The sequence below is a fragment of the Passer domesticus genome, chromosome 2 (genome assembly GCF_036417665.1).
Source record: "Passer domesticus isolate bPasDom1 chromosome 2, bPasDom1.hap1, whole genome shotgun sequence".
Taxonomy (NCBI): domain Eukaryota; kingdom Metazoa; phylum Chordata; class Aves; order Passeriformes; family Passeridae; genus Passer; species Passer domesticus.
Window position 1 is genome coordinate 6,822,303 of NC_087475.1, and position 24,073 is coordinate 6,846,375.

Here is a 24,073-nt window from a genome sequence, read left to right on the forward strand (position 1 = left end):
AAGGTGGGATGTCATTTGGGAGCAGTGCTCCATCCTAATAGAAAGCAGAGTGTGCTGCCTTCTGTGAGAGAGGAACCACTGCCTGTCAGGAGCTCCTGTGAGGAGAGGAGGGAGGCAGAGGGCTCAAACGATAAATCCATTTTCATGACCCCCCAACTGCTGTGCATGCAGCAATTGCATTTTAACCCTTTAACAAGGTCCCTGGCAGCAGGAGCTGCAGTAAAACAAACACTGCTGCCCTAGGGAGACTGGGAGCTGAGCCCTCCCTGCTGCTGCTCTTCCCATCTTCCATCCCTTCAGTGTTTTTATGGCTTCCCAAAATAAATATGGATAAAGGCACCTCACCCCTCATGCCTACAACTCATCCCTGCTCCTTTTGTCCCACTGCAGTGGGAGAGGCCAGCACTGCTCCTCCTGGGCACAGCAGCTGACAGGACAGCTCTTCCCTGCTGTGGTGACAGGGGACAGCTCCTGTGGGGTCTGGGATGGTGCCTGTGCTCCTGTCCGGACACACGGCTGTGCTGCACCCCCTCCCCATGTCCCTGCCACCACAGGGGCTCTGCCCAGCACCTGCTCTCCCTCTCCTGTTTTCAGCAGGAGTTTCCAGCACCAACAAGGAAATGTCATGTTCCACCTCCCCCAAATGTCCTGCTCTCTCCTGGTTTGGAGGAATACCTTTGTTTTCCTGCCATGAGGCTGCCCTGTGCCCTTCCCCTGCATTGCAGCCTCCTCCCTGGGGCCCTGGGGCTGCAGCCCTGCACTGAGCTCACCTGGGGCTGAGCTTCAGCTTCACTCTGTGCTCAAACTCGAGTGGGCAGCACCTGCACCCCTCCTTGCTCCACTCAGCCCCAGCCCAATGGGAACAGGCAGCACTGGCTGGCTCTGACCCATCCCCGAGGTGAATGCTCACATTCACCAGCCCTGTCTCTGTGTACTCCCAGCTGGAGTGACTCCTCTGCTGTTCCCACACGGGCTAAAGCAGCCATGGAAGATCACAGAATCATGTTTAGACTCAATCATAGACTTTAGAGCCCATCTAGTCGCAAAATCCAGCCATGGGAAGGGACATCCCCACCAGACCAGGTTCCTCAAGGGTTTTATCCAACCTGGCCTTGGACACTGCCAGGGATGGGGCATTCACAGCTTCTCTGGGCAGCCTGTGCCAGGACTCTCCACCCTCACAGGGAAGAATTTCTCCCTAATATCTGAACTAAATTCCCCCCCTCTTTCAATTTGTAACCATTCCCCCGTTCCCTGTCACTACAGTTTCTGGCAGAAAAGTTCCTCTCCAGCTTCTCTGTAGCCCTTTCAGACTCTGGAAGCTGCTCTGAGCTCCCCACACAACCTTCTCCTCTCCAGGATGAACAACTCCAACTTCCCAGCCTGTCTTTACAGGGAGAGTGCTCCAGTCCTCCTTGTCAGCCCCATGGCACTTCTCTGAACCTGCCCCAAGCTCCATGGCCTTCTTATGGACGAGCCCACCTCACACGACCACACTCATCTTCCTACCACGCTCATCCGCTGGCCCCGTCATGGCTCTCTGCTCTAGTTCCACACAAAATGCTTCTGACCTAGGTAAGCTCAGGTTTAAACACCCTCCTCCCTCCTAACCCCTGCACTAAGCACCACGTTTGAACCCCTTCCCAGCAGCAACCAAGGATGAGTACCTTCTTCCCTGTGGTCTTGGCTGAACCCCGGCATCTTCCTTCTCTTTATTAACCAATAAATGTGTTTGTGGCCAGGCAATCACCAGCTGTGAAATCCCCAAGCCTTGCCCACCTTTGACCCAAGAATCAGCTCAACTTAGCCAAGCTATGCTCATTTAAGCAAAGCATCATCACTCCAATGCTACTTGGAAAGTCCTTTTTCCACACAGCAAGGCACAGATTCGGGGTACTTTGTCTTTAGGATCAACAAGTTCTCTGCCACATAAATTCAGGAAATTTTGGGATTTCCTCTCAGTAGATACTTCTCACTTTCTAGTGACTTTTTATATAAATATTTTGTATATAGATATCAACATCATTACTTCTAAACTGGAACCACTGATAGGACTTCTCCAAGGAAGCAAAGATAAATTGCTCCCAAGTTATTTATCTGGAGGAAAGTTTTAAAATCAAATGCTGTTGAATATATTTATGGAAGGACTTAAGCTCAGAAACACACAACTATTTATTTTCTCATTTAAGGATCCCTTTTTGTCAAGCTCAAGGACAGTTCTCAGACCCACTGCTCAGTAGCAAATGTTGCTCTTACTTTCTGATTCCTTTTTATCTGTAATTCAACTTTATACTATTTTTTCTGAACACCCATATTTATCTCTGGTTTTATCAATCTAACAGTGTAATTTTTCTCTCAGCCTGTAACTTAACGAAAATTCTTGCAACAAATGCCACGTCTTTGGCCATTTTCATCTTAAATCTGGCTGCTACTACAATTAGTAGCTACAAGCAGATCAGAGTCACTTGCAGTAGGGCTCAGCTGTGGACTTCAAGGGCCCCAAGATCAAGATTCCTTGGAAAGTTCAGCTCCAGACTCCAGCCTCCCCCACCCTGCCCAACTCCTAATGCTTGGAAACACCCAGAGATTACAAAGGCTTCACCTGGCATCACGTGCTCCATAACTGAAGAAGCACAAAGTGCTTCTTAAGAAGTACAACTGACGAAATATTAACTTGTGCTTTTTTAATAAAGTGAAACAAAAGCATTCTAAATCATAGCAGCTTATAGAGCCAAACTGTCCATCGCTTGGGAGCAGAGTGTGATTAAGAAGTGTGGAAACTGCAAAATATTAAAGCCCTGCAGCAATTCCAATTCAGGACAACCCTTCCCACAGCACGAGGAATGCTGCCTGATGCTCTACTGATTTGGTCTACTTGCTCATTGGCAAAATATGAATATTCTTCCTTGGTAATGCCATATCCTCTTTTCCAAAGGGGAGGAAAGGTACAAAGCCCTTCTGATTAGCACACAGTAGCTCTTTTCCTAATTAGCAATGTTCTTTTACAGCACTGAGAAATGAGGACTTTTTGTTTACCATTAGTTGAGGTAAGTGTATCTTGCTTTTATTTGGGTTTAAGACTACTTTAAAGGAGTAGCTTTTCAGTTGCAGCATGGTTTGTCAAGATTACAATATTTATGACTGCATAAAATACATAAGTAAAAAAAAAAATTATGATTTGTAGAGTTTGTTATCAAGAGCTGAGACTTACACCTTTACAGAACTGCAAATACTGGCTTCCTAACTGCTAGTTGATAATTTTGCTGGCAAGAACATTCAGATATGCTTTTCTTTAATCTCTACACCCTTTTGTCCAACTAGTGAGAACTAGCAAGAAAGTCAGCTCTACCTGTGGTTAAAAACTGTTGTAACAGCATTAGATAAACTGTGCTGATTCTTCATTAAAACACCCTTTGTTTGAAGCTACAACATAAGAGGCGATTCTTTTTGTTCAAAAGGAACTATCTGCATGCTCTGTGCCTGGAACACTTCACATTGATTACAAAAAATTTAACAATGCAACCACTAACATACCCCACTAATGAGAAATTATGAGAAACTGTTTGATGCAGAACCTTCCGCATCAGTCAACTCTGATCGATAAGAAAGCTATCAATTTTGAAATTTAGATTTAATGCATTTTCAAGAAGCTAATGAGAAAGGAGCAACTTAAAATAAATACCATCATTAAAACTGCAAACTGTTACAATGATATATTATAAACTTGTCCTAAATAAACCTAGTGCTTCAAAAATTTACCAGTGAATTCGTATTACAAAATATGTGAAAATACAATAGAATACCACAAAACAACGTCCTTTTTTGGGGTCAACAATGACGCCAAGATGATTCAGTCTTAACTTTTAAAATTGTTAATAGAACATCTCGTAATATATAAGTTGCAATTTGGTTGAAATCTAGAGAACATCCCCACCAAAACTCAATCTTCTTCATTCCTCCTCTAAAACTAGTGCCAAACTTCCTGTCAAAGTTGGTATTTTCTTCAAGAGCTTTAAAATTTAGCTGTTACTTATTTTCTACTACTACATTTTGGCAGCAACTATTTATTGGTCTGTTATTGCAAAAAGTGCAATTTAACAATAAACCAGTCTGAAGGTCATTCTATGTCTTGAGGATACATACCATATATTTCTTTAAAAATAATCATACTTTTGTAAGCAATACTTTACAGTAGACACCTCAAATCTACCATAGATGTAAAACTTAAAACGAGAAAAATTTAGTCTCTAAATCTTTATACACATATTTATATTCGAGTTTCTATATATATTATATATATACACAAGCACAAGAGTATATATAAAATATATATAATCAGATTCAAAAAAGAACAAAAACTGGGCACTGTACATAAAATCTTTTTAAAACTCAAACAATAGAAAAACTTTAAACATTAAACAATTTTAATAAAAGTTTCTGTACAATGCTAAGCAGTTTTATTTACATATAGAAAATGTAATAGGAGTAGTGTTTGAAATTACAGAACTCCTTAAAATTTCAATGGCAGGTAATCTGGAAAAAATAACAGCATTCCATTCACAAATATTTTCAAGCAATAAATATGTATTTATAAATAGTGTAAATTTACATCAAGATTAGAAACAAAAATCACAAATCTGAAGTTTATTCCTTAGTCTATGTGCAACCCATTTATCTTTGTGACTTGGCTGTTAATTGTTTTAAATTTTATTTAGGAACCAAAAGTGTAACCGTCATGGTTTCAAAACAAGACAGAAAAACATAAAAGCAGTAAAAAATTTATATCACCTAACTCTTCACATTAAAAAAAAAAAAAGGAAAGAAAAAAAAAGTTGCCCAAAGAAAGACTTAAAATTTCTAACTACCTTACAAAGAAATGACCAGCTAAGCTAGTACTTTTTCCAAGGGAAATTCTGAAGGGGGAAAAATGGATGAAACCAACTCATCAGCCCAGAAACAGAGAAATACAAAAGAGGTGGTCTTCAAGTCAGTAGTCTGTATAATGTTGCCAGTTTTGTCAGATATATACAAAACATGGAATTATTTTTTTGAAGTACAGCTGGATGAGCTTTATTTGTTTTGAGTTCTGGAGTAGGAGGCAGTGCTCTCTCCTGTCCAGTTGGTTGACACTCCGCACTTGGAAGGTTGCATAGACACAGCTTTCAGCCAGCAGCCTTACGGGATAGCTACAAAAATCAGTGGTGCAGAACTGGGTCACTTCCTGAATATCAGAAAAGTTTTCATTTAATGTCCATGAAAAAATGTCAAGATGAGGAGGATGGCAATGGAGGAGCCTGAAAGAGAAAACATTAAATTACCTTTTCTACAAGGGTGCAAAACTCTGTGTTTAACTAAGACCTGCACAAACTGTAACCATGAGAGTTTAAAAGTCACACACACTATTCTTTTTACACTTCAGGACTCTTTAGAGACAACAGCATCATTTTTTTTTCCACCTTACTCAAATACAACATGTATTTTATGAACACTGCATTAGGATTTTGCCTGTACTGCAGTCTGGAGTATTCTGTGGGGATGTCAGTGTTAATGTGATGTGAGCAGCCACAAGTTCCACTGTGGCAGCAAAGAGCTCCATGTGGCCTCAGCATAGATGTATCTTTATACAACCTAAAACAGGGATTCTCAACCTGGTTACCAATGGGGAGATGGTCCATTTGTGGCTCTCCAAAGCCTTTGTGGGCTTCATTTCCCCTCTTCCCCTCTACCTGAGCAGTAACATAACCTTAATCCCCCTGAGGTTAAGGTATCTGTGGAAAGGGTCTCAGATTCTCTGACATGGGGACCAAGTGCCTCAAGAATGAAGTGAGGTGTCTTATTCCTGCTGCCAGGAGGTCCAGAAAATGACCTAACTGCTTCCCAGTACTGCACTTTGTGGCATTCCATCAAAGTACTGAGTCTCTGATGGCATTTCCTCATCTTTTCCTCACCTGTGCAACCTCTTCAAAAACTCCTCACAGTCATTAAAGACACTTTAGATCATACCAGAGTACCCAGCTAGGAACTCTTAACGCTGGCTCATCTCTGTGCTTGCTCCTGGTACTTTACCCCAGTCTCTCTTTGGCCTGATTCACCTTTGCCAGTTGTGATTATCTCCATCCTGTGATTTACTACAAACCTTAACTCTCCTCCTACACCTGACAGATGTCACTTCTGGGCTATGACTCTTCCCAATTGAGTGTATATCCCCTTTGAAAGAAATGAATGTCACAGCAACTTCATAGAAGAACAATTATCAATGTTCTTAGCCTTAGGTTTTGGTGGGGGAAGAAGCTACTCACAGGTTGAGAACCCTTGTTCTAGGGAGAGTATCACCACTGTTACCTATATAATGTATAAGCACAGACAACAAAATACCCCTCCCTCCCTCTCATCTCCATACAGAAACATTCTTCCCCATTTCCACTCAACTGGATGAAGTATCTGAGAACAGGTGTTTATTTATATGTTTTTCTATAACAGATCATCACTTTGAAATTGCAGCATTTCACAGACTATAATGACAGTGATCTTCTAGAAGCATGAACTGAAGTTTAACCAACCCAGGCTCTGTGGGACTAATGAAGGGAATTAAATTCAGAGCACATGGTCCCACACTCTCGCCAGCCTCTACTGATGAACCTTGAGGCCTTAACTCAGAAGGTCACAACTCAGCATGCTACCAACACATGAAATAACTAAACACACATTTTCTGCAGCACCTGGAAATGAATCAAAAGGCACAGCCCTTACTGGGCTGTCATATTAAAACCCAACATGAAATTCCCATAACACTTAGTCCAATGTTTGTCTCCTTCAACAGAAAGCCAAGGCTTATAAACACATCCAGCATCGCTTTCATTGTGGTTACAAAAAAAGCCATCTTTGCCTGGAACAATGAAACCTGGGTGAAATGTTAGGACAGTTGTGCTGACGCAGTTCAAAGCAGGAGGCTGCCATATATAGCACAGAGCTATAATGGCAAAGAGGCTTTTTGCTTTAAATTGAAATGCAAAGGAGGCCCCAAGCCAAAAGACAGAACTGTTTGAGAGCATCCACTTGCTAAGCAGAAGGACAGTGCTGATTTGGGAGGGGATGGGTGGGGAAGGGGAAGGAAGGGTCTGAGTGCACAGGATGCTCTGCTGCTATACTGACTTCATACCACAACCAATGTATTAGAGATGCTCTTGAACCTGGTGCTAGTTTCTCCAAGCTTCACTGTCCTGATTCTTCCCATCTCCATCTGATCCAGTTATGGTCTTCAGGTGATCTCTATTGGATTTTTAAAGCCACAACTTTATGAATTGTAACATCATACTTTTCCTGAAAACTCAGTGGTTATGTTCTGCAGTAAGTTACTGTAGTATTTCACACAATTCTGACTCTTCAGGTTTTGTTCTGCAAATATCACACACAACCCAAACCTCCATTTGAATCAGGAAGTCCGTGGTACTCGTACAACGGAGCACCAAGACAGTCTACAACTGCTTTACAAATCATGTATTTATGCACCCACTTATTAATTTGACTTACTAATGTAAATTGATCATAGACTTGCATCAAGTCCTCCATTTTGTACTGTTCTAGCACCACAAAGTTTTCCAGGTTCGTGCTTATCTTTCGTGCACAGTCTTGGCAATGTACAACATAGGTCTTTCGAGAGTTGCTCTCACTAGTGACAAAAAGCAGATCAAAGACTTCCACCTATTAGACAGGAAACAGAAAGCCAAGCGTTACAATTTAGTTTTTTAAAAAGTTAAAACCATGAAAATGGCGTTTTCTTCAAGATTTACAAGCTTACCCTGTGCATGCAAAGAGAAAAATTAGATTTGTTCAGGGAAAATCTATTCTCCTAGGGCTCGGGCAGAGAAGTGAAGCAGTGTAAAACCACTAATATTACACTTAGGATGTCTGCATGAACAGCACCACGGGAAAGCCTTGGTCAATATTGACAAAGCAGGATTCATTTGCTGAATAGTAAGGTGAGAATTTAAAAAAATTATACTTATTTTTCCTTTTTACTGTCTGCTAACGAAGTTTGTTATTTATTTCCTTACTACTGAGCCACATGCTCATCCTGCCCAACAGGCTCTGTCAGAGGATAACTAGAAACTGATTTCCAGGGGGTAGGAAAATGGTATTTTCTTTTCAACTGCATGAAAATTATTATCCAATACTTTAAAGCAACTATTAACAGTAAGCAGAACGAAAAAATTCAGCAAAAAGGAATGTCCTGCAGAAAAAAAGGACTTCAGTTATCTCTCTTCTGGGTGTGTTGGTGACTTCTGAAATGAAGACCAATATAACTTTAAAATTAAGCTCAGCAGATCAAATTTTATGCAGGAAGGGATAACAACATTATATAATAACTGAAAATTGAAAATCGACCCAGTGAAAAACAATGTTGTGGAAGTGCTGTGGGAGAGTCTTCAGCAAAATACAGCCCATGTCTAGAAAACCATCTGGATGAGATCCTGGAAGGCACTACTGCATCACACAGATGTGCCCACAGCTCAGAGCAGATTTGCAGCTTAAAACCAAAATTTAAACATCAACAACAAAAGACAGGACAAAATTTAAATAAATATTACAGGAGTAGATGACCCAAGACATTTTTACTGACCTCACAAATGCTACAGTAATGAGCTGGCTCATCCTTTGCTCGTCCATGCCAGACAATCTCCTTTCCTGCAGCAATCAGAGCTTCCCTCAGTGTCTGACACTGTTTGAGAGTTCTTAACAGGCAGTACCTGCAACCAGAAGCAGTTCTGTGTTCAGTTCAACATTCAATGGACAGCAAAACTCAAGAAGGCTTCAGTTTCCTCCCTGTACTTGGAGCTTGCTCTTCCTCTGGGATTTCAGAAACAGCTCTCTAGAAAGAATCACTGGACTCAGGGCTTAGGGAAAAGTCAGACCTTGTGCTTCTGGACCTCCTTCAGGACTGCCCCTTGCCCTGCAAACAGGCTGTACCTTTCATTTTTGACTGAATCACATGAATGCTCTTTTAAGCACAATAGAACAATGTGTCTTCAAAAGCAATCCACATATTTTATTTTGAACCATAACTTTGTCAGCAAAAAGTTAGCTTGAACTGCCAAGTTCAGCATAGCTGTTTACATTTTGTGTGACTGTAGCCTGATCCAAAGGACTCTTTTAACATCCTAAAGCTCCTGTGACTTTCTCAGCACTATTAAAACTTTATTATCCCAAGTTTTCTGAAACTCCAAGGTCTGCCAGGAATCACTTTGGGAATAGACTCTATGAACATGTATCTTCTCCCATAGAGAGACAGGTTGGTATTAGAAAAAAAAAATCAACACAAAAAATAATTCTAGCACTTATTTTATGAATGAAGAGAATAACTGTTCAAATGTCAATTCCCTGTCATACCCCCTGTAAAGGCAAAAAATACCAAATAATTTTGTGTCACAATTTTATACATTTCTGTTCCTTACAAGAAAATGTAACTTGTTTTCTAGCATTTTATGAGCTACATATGTTCTTCAAAAAAAAGGCAAAATAGGTCGCCAAATTTCTAAATTACAATGTTATTTACAATAATTTTAGCTCCCAGCTACCTTATTTATTTCAGCTGCAGCCTTTGCAGCCTTCAATTTTCTCCTCCACAGGGTGGTTATGCTACATGCTCATTAGAAGCAGAAGGAAGATTGGAGAAAATTAAGGGTAAAAACAAACGACAGAAAACGAAGAGCTCATGAGTTCTATCAAGTGTTTTCAACTTGAACCTTCTCCCATTAGAGCCTTAAACATGTAACACATACATTCTCTATTTAAAAAAACACATTTCTTTCATGTGCTTCCAAGTAGTTAAGAGAATCCCAGGATTCTGAAATGCTCTCCTCTTGTTTCACATTCATACTGCTCATCTTCACTAAAAACAGTGTCTTCACTATGGCTTCACTAACACCCTCACTGTAAGGATAACACAAAACTGCAAGTGTGTTTCTCTGTTAAACATTTCATTTTCATGTACCAAATTTCAAGAGAATTATGCAGCTCATTAAGCTGTAAATACTTCAATATTTTTGAAGTTTGATGTGAATGTGAGTTATGATGTTATGGCTAACCACAGGTGAGAGACTGAGTATTAATTCATTTGAGTTGGGTTACTGTGCTCCTGACAAGATCAGTAATTTTGGAAAAGCATTAATTTATGCAATACGGCCTAATTATTTAAAATAAAATTAAAAGCTCCCATTCTTCTCTTCTGCTGTTACCTGGAAAAGTCTTTGGGCATCCAAAAGAGCAACTGCAAACACACCTGCAACCACAGTTCTCCACTCTTGACTTCTAAAGACTTTCCAAAGTATTATTTTCAAAGTGTTTGCTATTGCTACAGTTGTGAAACAAGAACTGCCCAGAATGTAACCCACTTTCAACACTGCTACAATGTTTGCCAAATTCACAAACAAAGCAGAAAACAATAGCTTGAGGTTGAACTCCCCCTCCTTGGATAAAATTCAGGTCCTAGTAATGGAAGTTGAAAACATAAATGTTAACTATTTCATGCATTTAAAGAAAGAAAGGATATGAAAGAAAGGATACAAACTATCACTGTGAATATGTGGCACAATTTCCTGAAGTTTGGGAAAGAAAGCCAAAAGGGTTCCTAGCAAAGTTCAATGGGGTCAGCTTTTAAGGATTGCAGGCCAGTTTTTATTCTGGTACAGTGAGAATTCAATTGGAAAAAAGTCTATACCATCCCCCTCTCAAAGTCCTTGCAGGTATGGCATAAAGATATGAGTAAATCATGTCCACTCAAATTCAAATATTCAACAGAAGAGAATTAAAAATGGACATAATCCTGATTTATTCTAGAAGGGCAGTGATAAACCCATTTAAATACTTAGATATTCAGTAAAACCTCTCAAAAGTGTGGAGAACATCCCAATGGCAATGCAGAACCAACCTCTCATACCTTCCAGTAATACATCTTCTCTGAGGCTGAAAAGTATTTTACCTAACTTCATGATTTTGTGCAAAATAATTTCTCCCATGTCACGCTCTTTTACATTTCTGAAACTATTTCTGTAATAGACTTAGTATTTCAGTTACTTTGGAATTAATTTTTTAAGCTTTTATTACGATGTTCGCTCTACCTCTAAAATTCTTCTCTTCCTCAGATGCATTTGTAAAAGTCCTTCTGGCTCCCATCTAAGAGGTCTGCAGTTAATTTTTCTTTTTGTGAGGGCTGTCCTTTCTCAGCCAAGTTTTAAATAATTTCTTCTGCTGTGTTCCTGCTCATGCTTCTACTGTTAAAATCTAATCTTTAAAAAACATCTCATGAGAAAGTTTCAGGTTTTGCTCTTTGACTTTTATCTTGCAAGACAGCACTGAACTGCACATTAACTAAAAATATAACGAGGCATCAGATTTCTTCCAAAAGCGAAGTTTCCTTCTATTACTTTTTCTCTTCTGCTACTCCATTTCTTTTCAACACTAACCTGGTTCCCAATACTTATATTGATGCTCAAATTTTAAGTTTATTGGAGTAGCTGCTTTCACACAACTCACGAAGACATATTTGTATTTATCTTTCAAACTGAATTAGAAGCTCCTTTTTAACATTTTCCAAGAGCTAATCTTTTGTACTATGCTGGTACCTAAGAAGTCCCAGAGACAGAAATCAAAATTACCTTAACACTTTATGTATCTTTGACATGCACTTTTTGACAGACCTGTGCTCAGCAAAAAGATGACAGCTGTGCCACTTATTTTTATATCCTGATGACAATGAAGCCAGCTATCCAAGATGAAATTCAACCAGCCCTATCAAAAATGACTATTCTTTCCAGCATTTTTATACATATGCATACACTCAACTCACAAATGTCTCTATTTTGTACACAGAAAATCCAGGTGCTGTGGACAACAGCCACAATCCCAGATGGTTTTTCCTGCAGACAAGGAGCCCACAGGAAAATTATGCAACTGCTTCCCTCTCTCAAGAAAATTCATGAAGGTTTCTGCATTTCCAGCGTGTTTACAAAGCCAAGGTCAGACACCAGGCTGTGCTGATACTGATTTCTAGGAACTGCTATTCCAGAACTACCATAGGAGTGACCAAACAGAAAGTTATCTCAGGCTGCTGCTGCTGGACATTACAGACCAGAGTTAATCATCTCCTCTTTTGGAGGGGATCATCCCCTCTGCAGCCACAGCAGGAACTTGAGTTTTGGCTGACCACTAACCTGGGTGGGGGAGGCTTAAGCTGAGAAAACTGGAAATTATTTCAGTAGACTGGAAAAAGAGAATGCACATGCACACCCAAAATTTCTATCTGCTCCTCAGCATCTCTGTAATGTACACTGAAGTTTGAGTCTCTTGCTAGAAAAAGCTGGGCTGCTGTCAGCCAGCAAGACAACAGCAAATTACCATTTTGTCCTCTGTGTTTCTTCATAACATTTTAAGTGATTCTCTTGGAGAAGGATGCTGTGCTCAGTCATATTCTTCTCCTTTTAAACCCAAAACCATGGCAAATGCAAAATTACAAGTGGCCAAAATACTAAAATTGTATTTTTTCAAGAACATTCCAGAACTGCTTTGAGCTTTACAATAGATGTCTGCTGGGCTTTGTATGTATTTTGTATAAATAAAGATGAAAGTGAAGCTTGTGGATTTGGTATTTTTAAATGGACTTTTTGGCTTTCTCCCTCCCACACTCTCCTGCAGTTCCCCCTGTTTCTCATTTCTAACTACTCGATTTCTCTTCTCCTTTTTATGACAGCTGGCATTAGGAATATGAGCACTAATTGTTTAATTGAAGGAGCAGGATTGCCAGGCCTTCAGCAAATACTTCATTTACCCTCAGTTCCTAGATTTTAGGAAAGTATTCACACACAAATGCTACCCTATAATCAAGCTTTAGAGTGACTACAATCTCCCTGTTGTCAACTTCCAACATTCTCAGTTCTTACAAATTTAACATTTCCCCAAAGCCACCATTCTGCAACAGATGTTCCAGCCTAAATTAAATTTCTACTGTAAAAAGATGTTGCACTCAGATGTCACCAAAAAATCCCACTGGGGAAAAAAAAAAAGACACTCTTCCTCTTTGCCCCTTTTTTCACAAGTTAGCTCACCCATTTTTTTTAAAGCCCATTTCAAGGCAAATAATAAAAAGACACAATGCTTGTTGATCCAGAATGTTGGTAAGACCAAGAAGGGCTCAGAAGTGCTTTGGTAGAGTCAGGCAAAGCAGAGAGTGCTGCTACCAGAGGATTCTCATGATGAGTAATATGCTTTGGAATTCATTCCCCCACTTTAAGACAAAGCTGTGTTATATGCTGAAATGTTCATTCATTCCCCACCCCAGTATGGTGCTGCAATATGATTTACATTTCTTGAAGTTGCACCTTTTGAAGAAAATAACTACATATGCTTGAAGCCTGGAATATTCCTGCATTTTGGAATGTGCATATGAGAAATGTCACTAAACTCAATTATCATTTTACCCATCAATCAATTCATTGTTCAGAAGAGCAAAGGGAAGGAGGCTCTCAAGTTCCTACTTGCCTTTATCTAAAAGATTTATACTGGATCTCCAAATGACAACATGAGAACACTAACTACGAGTTCTAGAAATGTAGAATTTAACTTTGCTGCAAAAGTGACTATATATTCCAATTCTAATAGTTGGGTTGATGACCTAATTTTTCTGTTTCTGATGACAGATACTCTAAACAGCTGCTGTGATCAAAGCCATTTTTCTGTAAGCTGCTGAATTAAGTCTATGGCACATTAAGCTAAAAAAAGTTACTTACATGATTCTAAAGCTATGCCACAATAACGTCATATAATAAAATTAGGGATGGATACCTATAAATGTTGTGCTTGAAAAACACAATCTAAAGTAATTTTGGTTTGGTTCCCAGGAACAGAAAAGTCTCGCAAAGAACTATTTATAAATCAACCAGTGGTTTATGCGTGAAGAGGAAAAGGGCACAGTAAATCTTCAAATAAACAAAAACTTACTTTATCATTTCGAAAAGCTTTGGATCTGAGACCTTGATATTCCGAGCCATATTCCAGGAAAGGTGAACCATGGGCACTATGGACTTCACGCTCTGCAGCTTATTCCACTCGTACCGTTCCACTGCCAGCTTGTACTGACAGGCTGCACAAACACACAGGCACAGCAGCCATCAGCCAGGTGAAGGAACAATCAGCAGCCAAGATCACTCTGTTTGTAATAGTAATTTATATCTCTAACAGCTAAACTTCATTCACAATGAGCCATTCATTCCAACTGCATTTCCATTCTTTAAAATGTCTTAAAAAGTGTATTTATGATGCTGAAAGAATACACAATGCCACAGCAACAACACAAGTTACTGACAAGTGTTTGATTTCTTTGCTGAACATGGAGCAGTATTTCAAAAATGGTGAATTAGTAAATTTTAAAATATTCTAGATTAAAAGAAATCCAGGTTTGAAACGTCTGCATCTCACTCTATTCACAATTTATCATGCTTCTACACTATGGTATATAATCGCTTATTGAGAGAAGTGAGTCAGACTTTTTCATTAAGCAGCCTACTCACTCCACCCTTCTTTTAAAAATGTTTTACAAAATTTACTGTGACTGAACATGAGAGGTCTCTCAGTCAATCACATAACCCTAGAGATACACTCTTAATTACACCATATAAAGACACATTTTAAACTGCTTAAGAAAACAGAAGCTTTTTTGGAAGTACATTCTCTTCAAACACTTGACAGACTCTTGTTTCAGCTGCAGAACTTCCTTCCACACTCACAGATAAAAATCCTTCCAAGACCATGGTTCAAAACTGAAGAGTTCTAGAGCAGTAGGTCTGAGAAACTTAATGTTCATTTATGAACCAGATTTTACAGCTGTTTGCATTTCCTGATGCTCTCACCAAAGAGCTATTAGGTACCCCCTCTCCCATAAATATTAGAGGACTAGTCCTTAAATTAATATGAAATCCATAGTGAAGTTTGCTGGGTAGAACAAATCTGGGAGAAGAAGTTAATAAATGGCCTAAAAAGACAGTACATAAATTAAAATACACATTTTACTTCTACAAGCCCATTCAAAGCATGAGTGCCAAGACTGCATTCTTGCTGCTTTCTCTTCCTCTTACAATGGAATTCTTTAAAGCTTCAACACATCATATTTTAAAAACACAACACATTGGGGTTTTTCTCACCTAGCAGAGCATGGCAAATGAGTAAGAATTGGCAGGTTCTGTGCCATGTGCAGGATAATGTTACCTGCAGAGCTCAGCACAGGCACTGCTCACACATACCTGTGAGAGGGCCAACGTTCCAGGCAATGTTGTTGCACCAGCCAATAGCCTGAACCCAGTGAACAGTGCCAGCATTTATCCACACCAAATCCCCTGGTCTTTGAATAAATCTATAAACTGGGACATTGGCTTCGTATAAATCTTCCAAGTTTGGCCACCAAGATCCCATTAGGAAATTCATATTGTTCCTGAAACAAGAGAAAATGATTAAGTCTTCAGCATTTCCCAGTGGAGATGTTAGTGGCAGATACTTCAATGCAACTACCTGTGAAAAATTACCATCACCATGAATGTTTTCAGTGACCCACAAAGAGTAGCCAAAAGGAAAGTGTCATCTGTAAAATTCCTGACCATAATTCCACATTTCACATCCTGCAATACATCAGAACACCTTCCCATCCACCTGCCCATGTGAAGTCAGTTTACAGCTTCCAGTTAAGTTCTATTTTCCTTTAAGTTTCCCAGTATTTTACTGATGCTGAGGCAGACCAACCCTTGGTCAGATCCAGCATGGCACTGGTGACCAAAGCTGCTTTTTCCATCACTGCCTGACCTCCTGTACAGACCACAGCAGCTCCCAAGGATGTTTTCTGTTCTGAGCATGTACTCACACTGCCTGTGTGTGCATGTGCAGCTTGCCCACAAAACAAGCAACCTCTTGGCAACATTTTAACTGTGATCCATGGGTCTGAGCTCTCAGCCAAGAAATGCTGACCCTTCCTGAGCATCATGGAAAAACACCCCCATATGGATTTCCTAAGTATGAAGTCTTCCCCTATGGTTATGCAAAATCCACGCTCCTCTCCCATCCTTATCTCAATATTACACTGCTTTTATATGCACCATGAGAGATTATTTGCAATGCACAGTTTTAAAAGACAATCAAGTGCCTTTGAGAGGCACTGTAGACATTTTGTGAGGTTACCAAGCTCTCAGTTTCTCTGCCAGCCTCAGAAGGACAGTGACATGCAAGTAACAAGGCCTGTTGTGCCAGAGACACCACTATTCCATCAGTAAAAATTACATTTTTTAGATGGCTTATCTTTTTAAGGGTGGGTGAAATAAGAACAGCTGTCAGTAGACAGACAGGAAATACAGAGACACTGAGATGAATTCAGAGAGCTCTGGAAAAGTTCTGATGTCAAGAGCTTAATCCAGTCTCAACTGGGTAAAAAAAACCTTCTCCCACACAAGCAGGCTCAGAGGCTCCTGTTTGAGTACTGGCATGATTAAGGAACACAACTGATGCTCCTTCTTCTTTTGTGTGTGCATGTACAAACAAGTACTGCTCTGTTTGTTTTTAAAACCACTCTACACAAGGCATAGCAGAGAAATCCTAATCTTAGAGCTGACTGAGTAGGTACTTCAGCTTTTCCAGGGAGTTACAAATATGTAAGTCTAAGCAAAACTTGCCATGGCACTTCCTGGGATCTGAGCAAATAAAGCTTTCACTCTAAATGCAACACGAAAACCTGCCAAAATACCAGTGACTCTGTATTTGCTTCTGACAAGAGAATTCTGCTTTTGCTTTTGTCACAGGCAACTTAAGTTTCTGTATATTGTATAAATGTGGTATTTTGCATGAACTCTAGATTTTGCATTTTGACCTACTTTTAAAGGACTTTTCTCATTACATGGAAAACCCATAAAACAATGTCCCCTTAGAACATCCTCAGTAATTTCCCCCCTCAGGTCTGAGACAGGCACAAAAAAAACCCCGATAAAAGTAAGAGAAAAACACCATGTCCAGCTTACTTTTCACAGAAGTCATTCATGACACCCCAATAGCTTTCAGGGACAACAAACCATTCACAGTCACCTGGACCAATATTTATATTTACTGAGCAAAAGTTGTTATTTTCTTGATGACCTGAAATTTAAGAGAAAAATAAACACACTTTATGTAAGGCCTTCCTATCAAAACAATGCCAGGAAATGCAAAGACACAACTTCTAAAAAAACGTACACCACAGTTAAAGCATTTTTATATATTTTATATGACACAAACACTATTTAGATGCTTCACACAGTTAAGCTACCAGTGACATGAGAATTCTCCTTTTGTTAGTTTGTGGAAAACAAAATTGGAACTACCAGTCTTGGGGATCTGATCAATATTTCAGCAGTTCCCCCCTCCTGCAGAAACAAATACTTCAAAAGCTCAAATTTTGTGTTTCATGCTATCTCCTGACAGTCCTGGTCAGTGCAAAACTTTGTGACTTCAGGCACTGAACAGACGGGGAGTACAAAAATCTTTCTGAAAGAGATTTCAAAATTCATGTGGAAATGCCCAGTATTTTATCTTTAGACAGCTGGAAAACTGAGCCATAATTCCTAATGTAATTTTCTGAAGATCCACTTCAGGAAAAAAAAAGACCCTGAAATTTAGTCCAGACTCCTCAAGTTCCAGTCCAGGTCCCCAACAAAGAACAATTAATCATGGAGGGATGAGCTTATTCTCAGAAAATAAAAATCTAAAAAAGTGGAAGTCTCTGATTTCTAGGATTGCACCAGATGATCTTGGGAAGCCTCTAAAAACTTCCAAGGTATGTAAAATAAAAAACTGTACATGTATATAAACCAAACTTTCTTTTTCTCCTTAAAGAATCCACTATTGCATGCAAGAGGTCAACAGGGCAATTTCATAGCACTGCAGAAATCCAGAAATTTCCACTCTAAGTGCTTTGAACAAGCAGAGTTCAGTTAATTAAGAACTATAAAAATCTTGAATATGTATATTAATCATGTTTAGGCATGCTCTAAGATAAAGGAAATCTGCAGTGCAGTTAAATCCAAGACCCCACAGGAGAACCTGATTTTTTTCATGGGATTATGATGATTATACTCACCTGGTGTCCTGCTGCCTGGAACCTTCATGTAGAGCTGCACTGTGTTCATGCCCAGGATGGTATGACCAACATGGCTTAGAAGATTTCCTGCTGATACCACACGTACAAAAGCAGGAAGTTTTGTCAGTTCATGGAGTTGCAACTTCCACCTGCAGCAAAATAGCAAATTGACAAACTGTGAATCCCTGAAACTCTTAGAAGAGTCTGGGAAACAAAAACACTTTCAAAAAAATGTTAGCAAAGGTATCTGTGTTACTCTTTCAATTTTAAAATAATTCAAAATACAATCACAAATCTGACAGGCTAGTTGAGGGGAAACATAATTTTGCAGCCAAAGATGAAACAACAGATCAGAAGATCTGGAATCTATCCAGGATCTTACAAGGACTATTTCAAGCATCAAAATCCAAGTCCCTATGAACCTCAGGTTAACCTTTCTTAGCTTCACTTAAAGTCTCTCTCCCAGTGGCTTGTTCAGAGTAATAGTTAACTATCAACTAGTTTATACCTACAGATGGAATCCCCTTTTTAGAAAAATGGCATCAATATCTAAAATTTTGTAGCAACCTCTAATCACATCCACAGATGAACACACTGATCTTCCAGTGACTCTGCCACAAAAGATGTCTTCAGCTTAGGTGGTCCTTACTCCCCAAAAACCATAAATTTTTCTTCTGGCTGAAGTAGACCAGAATTTTTGTACTGCAGCTGGTGGGACTGACAGCCTAGACATGCTGGATCTTTGATGGAAGTATGTATTAACCAGAGGGTGAACCAAATAATTATTACTGGACAACAAAAACATGCTTTCACAGTATTTCTAATATTATCTAAGCTACCTTCATCTACCCACAGAAGGAGATATAGTTTAAATAATACTCAATATTGGTTTTGAGGCTCTTGAGAGGTATCATGGCTTACCCACAGGTAAGCATTGGTCTGGTCTTTTCTATGTATTTTGAACACTGTTACTGGATAAAGAAGCAAGTGTTATGTAAAGGTAAAAACAGATGATAGCATGAATGAAAGGAAAACACCCATGAATAACAAAAATCCAGACAAAAACCAAAAAAACCTCTTTAATCTTACTATTTCTCTGCAAAAACTAAGAACTTGGTGTTGTCAGAAGTAATAAAGTAGGAAGCAAATAGTTTAAAGCCTCACAATGAAACAAAGAGAATGGATGAGAAGGATGACTAGAAAGAATGGTTTCTGATGGATGTTTCAACTCATTTCTGGAAAAACAAAAATCCTGGGAAGAGAAGTTTGAAAATATATTTTAGTGTGAGAAGGACTCATAACAACAGTTTGAAGACCAAAGGTAACCATTTCATTGTGGAAACTGGAATTTAACAACAGACTGACTGATGTCTGAGAATACTTCACTGGATTTCCAGAAGGATTATTATCATCTAGAATCCCACTGTGAGCAGGAGAAACTGTAATCAACTTACTTCTTGTCATCTGACAGGTCAATGTTGGTCCCAAACTTGATTGTTTTAAAAGGTCCTCTTCTCCTCCTCCCAGAGCTGCAAATGTAACAAATGTATCAGGCAAATGTGAAAAGGGAATGATGGAAAATAGCACATAGAACCAACTACAGAATGAACAGTTATAACACACTTACTTATCAGAAGATGTGGATTCGTTATCTGAGTGGTCCTTGTGGTGACTCTTCTTCTCATTTTCCTCCTGTAAAATGCAATTTTGAAATGTTTTCACATATATACACATACACAAAAAAACCCCCATATAAAATATACAGGTATAAAGAAATAACACAGAGATATAAGTACATTTATTTGAAGACACTGACACAATCTTTGAAACATCCATGTCTAAGATCTTATGTCAACACTTCTTCATTGTGAAGAAAATAAAAAAGAGTCAGTCAAATGCACTGAAATGAATTTCTTCATGGCTGCAGATTCCATGACACTCAGGCCAGGACAACAGAAAATGTCTACACTGTAAATATTTCTGCTGGCCTGCATTCAAGTTGGAAATGAATATATTGGCTTGCTCCATTCTGAGGGTGACCTGGAATCCAATATTAAAGAATTCTGTTAACTTTTTCAAATAAGAACATCTACCTCCCTGCAAAGTCAAGCAGGTATTCTGACAGGAAACTAGGATGACTAATATTTATAAAACTAATTTAATAAAATCCATTATATAAAATCTTTTGAATTTTTCATAGCCATATGCTATTTTAGCACCAGCAGTAGCTGAGACCATGACCAGTGGAAAAAATCCAACCAATATTAAAATGTGCAATTTGATCTTTTTAGCAGACTGTGCTCAAAACCCTATTCTAAAGACTTCTATTTTGGCAAGTATATGGACATAGAAGGAAAAAGAAAAGAGACAAAAAATAAGAAGGAGCTGTCTGGATTCTATCCAAAGATCTCTGGCTTTGAATGGGATTGTTGTTAAATCTCAAAAGTGTCCTGTGTACCTGAAAAAGTCTTATTCATCCTTTGAATGAAGGACAAAGAGAAACAAAAAGGAACCTAGTGATGATGGATTTATCAAATGCTGCAAGACATGTTAGAAAAGCAATGCAATTGCTGTTAGAGGAATAAAGAAAAAAGATAACTTAGGGGAAGCCAAGAGAACTGTGGCTATGGAAAGAAGAAATAAAGCTTTCATTTAAACACTGGAATGTCACCTAAGGACAGGTCAGAGCAGTGTTGGGCAAAGGACACATGTACAGTGTCTTTCTAATTTCCAGAAGAAAAATGAAAATCATTACTCTTAAAAACTATTTTATGTATTGCATTTTACCACCAGTTGGTAACAGTGAGGAATAAAAATCAGAACACCCTATGGGACACATCGTGGTGCAAATCCAAAGCTGAGGCTTTCAGTGGTATGTGCTAAATTATATACAATTAAAAAAAAAAAAAAGACATATAGCTAAACAGATATAGAGACAGATATTATATTCCAGTGATGTAATGTTCTCCAGTCCCTCTGGAATGACATACAGGAATACAACATTGGTGCCACTGCCCAGGGGGCACCAGAAACCTTCAGCCTACTGAATATCTTACTGAAATTTATTACCATGGCAGAGGAAGAAAAATCCCAAGTTCTAGAATATTTCTGTGCCCCCCCCCTCCCATGGTACTCCTGTTTCTTTTCTTCATCCTGCACCAGCTCAAAGCCTTATGACTAGATTCCCTTCTGCTCTCTTCAACTAGCAATTTCTTTGTTTCTAATCCTTTCCTCTAATGCACAAAATTTAAATTTAGATATTCTCTTTCCCTTCCTACTAAAATCATTCATATTTCTGTGTAAAGGCAGTGAAAACTGCAATAGTCAATTCTTCACATTGACTTTTTCCCTATTTTCTAACAAACAACTGGTCAAAATTATCTTCATGTCTTAGTTCTACCTTAGCCCAATCTTTCTGCAACATCAGGTAACACAAGCCTCCAAGGAGTGCCCATAGCCAGTTTCAAGAATGTGCTCATAACTTCAGTATAAAATGTTAAAAATACCAAGAAAATCACATTTCCCAGAATCCCAGAGTAAGAGAATAGTTAGGGTTGGAAGGGACCCCTGGAGATCATGGGGTCCAACCCCTCTGCCAAGGCAGGAAGGGGAAATATTATTTCTAATACTTCACTGTGTCACATAAGCCTAAAAACTTCTAAACTAAATATGAACTGTTATGCTTGGCACCCAACAAAAGACTAGCATTAGTGTAAACTTCTAATAAGCCACATCCAAATTAATTCAGCAGAGTAGGAAGAACAAAGAAATCTGATTTCAAAACACATGAAATTAGAAGCAATCCAAATTGTAAAAAAGCCTCAAGTTCTAAACATTTTAATGTGAATTTTGAGATTATAATACAAAAGATTAAACTAACAAACTTTTAAAGTGTGTAACAACCATGAGTTTTACATTATTAAATTTAAGTTTACACTAAGCATTTGGGAAAAACAATATAGTATTTGACCCTCTATTCAAAACAGATTTTGAAAATTTACCTGTGCTCTTCATGCTAATGGAAATGTCTCTTTTTCCTTAGCAGTTTTCACATTTTCCAACAGCCATTATTAATTGGCTCCAGAGTCAGAATGGAGTTTGTGAAAAACTCAAATAGTAGCAATTAACTTACCCTTAAAGACTCCTGGAATGAGGAGGCTTGGTACTGTGCATATTTAGCAATTGTTGTATGAGATCTACTGCTTTCACAACGCCAGATTTTCTTTGTTCCAGTGGGGTCCCAGTTTTCATCTGCTGGCTGCAGTAGTTGTGTCCTTACTTCTACTATGTGTTCATTATTCGCTTCTACCAAAGTCTTAGTAGAGAAGAGTCCTAGATCTAATTAACAGCAATGAAATTAATAAATGAAGGTTAAAATAGAATAAAACAATTTCAGGAAAATGCCTGAAGTTATCAAAAAGTTTAGTCTAAAAGAATTTTTACCCTTTAAGTCTTCAAAACACTGCCCACCTGAATGTTAATTAACACTCAAAAAACTTTCCTCCACATATCCAGAAAATTAGAAAAAACTTGGAAGCTATGGACTATTTTACAAGCAACATTTTACATGCCTTGGCTAAACAAATCTGCAAACAATGTTTAAACCTATTACCATGAAAGTATTTTTCAGAGCAGAGCTTAATGAATGTACTTCCATCATAAAATACGTTTCCTACCAGCAGTGGTAGTTTATCTACCCAGAGACTTCAAAATATTGCACACAGTCAAATTATAGATCATTAGATCTAAACACAAAGACATGCACCCAGTTTTTTATAGGAAAATGTCTGGCTGTAAACCTCCATATCCACAGCTCAGCTCCCCTCTGTGCTCAACAAAATCTGCTGTATTTGTGGTGAGGTTTTTTTTTTTGACAAGACCAAGATTAGAAACAACAGCAAATTGAGAAATGACAAATTATCCTAACGACTTGGAATATACAGGTAAAGTAGTATTACAGAAATAAAGTACCCATTTCTAAGAACTAAGAGACTTCTCTTTAAAAAAAAAAAAAATCGTTCCTCCCCAAAGTTACAAAAAAAAAAAAAAAGAAAAAAAAAAGGTAAATTTACCTAATTTAAGCGCTCCAGCAAGGCCACGTATTACAGTAACAGGGTTGTTTGGATTTGTACAAAACTGATGTAAAGGTGGAAAGAAAGCATCTCGTTTATTTTCCAACTGCAAAATTATAATGGAATATTAGATGTCAGATCAATCTAGATTCCGTATTTTTAAAACAATAAAGAATGATAAAACAAAAGAGAAATAACAGAAAGAAAACAGGAATTTCCTGCATTTCCCTGCACTGTGGGGAATGAACAGCTACACCATACAATTCTTTCTATGGTAAATGCTGGGTTCACTCCTGAAATTAATTTGTTACTGTAATTTGTTTCTTGGCAAGAATTATTCCCAGGTTGCTTCAGCTTTGCAACTCAGGTTTCCTGAACTTAATTTCTTTATCTGACAGTAGCCTTGTACATTCCCTAAATCTACAGAATTCTCTGAAGAGCAATACAGTTACTTTTCAGAAGAAAAAAAGTGCTAATTTTGCAGCTAATGTATACGACAAACAGTATAATTAAAAGACTACTCTCATGGTATAGCTCATGTTAACCAGAAAGGTTGATTTGATTTTCTTATGCTTCTCTGCACCTATAACCTCAATTTTATGCTATAGCCTCCCTCCTGATTTTGTCTTAAATTGCTATGAATCCTTTAGAATGCTGAAGGCATTTCTGGCAATAAACAAAACACAACGGGGAGTTCCCAAAGAGTGGCACAACTGCACAGTCTGGGGCAGTGTGGTGACTTTCCAGATTTGTGAGGACCCAACAAAGCTGGGATGGACTTTTATTAAGGCAAATGAGTTCAGGTGCAACACCTGGAAAACATCTGGAATCACCACTGCATCCAGCCTAACCCAGTTCTCAG

At 38.6% G+C, this 24,073-nt stretch overlaps 1 protein-coding gene across 16 annotated transcripts in view; it reads right to left on the minus strand.

Moving 5' to 3' along the window:
• Positions 1–3,042: 3,042 nt before the first annotated feature.
• The window catches only part of KDM6A (lysine demethylase 6A), a 150,178-nt gene continuing 129,147 nt past the window's right edge, over positions 3,043–24,073 (minus strand). For 9 of the 16 annotated variants that reach the window (XM_064407271.1, XM_064407245.1, XM_064407247.1 and 6 more), the window contains 12 exons: positions 23,212–23,317; positions 22,272–22,477; positions 19,767–19,831; positions 19,594–19,668; positions 18,140–18,288; positions 17,046–17,160; positions 15,291–15,478; positions 13,993–14,134; positions 8,621–8,747; positions 7,531–7,701; positions 7,191–7,269; positions 3,043–5,294 (listed from right to left, as the gene is read on the minus strand). In XM_064407271.1, the coding sequence (XP_064263341.1) occupies positions 7,213–7,269; positions 7,531–7,701; positions 8,621–8,747; positions 13,993–14,134; positions 15,291–15,478; positions 17,046–17,160; positions 18,140–18,288; positions 19,594–19,668; positions 19,767–19,831; positions 22,272–22,477; positions 23,212–23,317 (1,401 nt within the window). In that variant the 3' untranslated portion in view covers positions 3,043–5,294; positions 7,191–7,212. The other 7 variants (XM_064407273.1, XM_064407254.1, XM_064407258.1 and 4 more) reach the window with 2 other exon arrangements.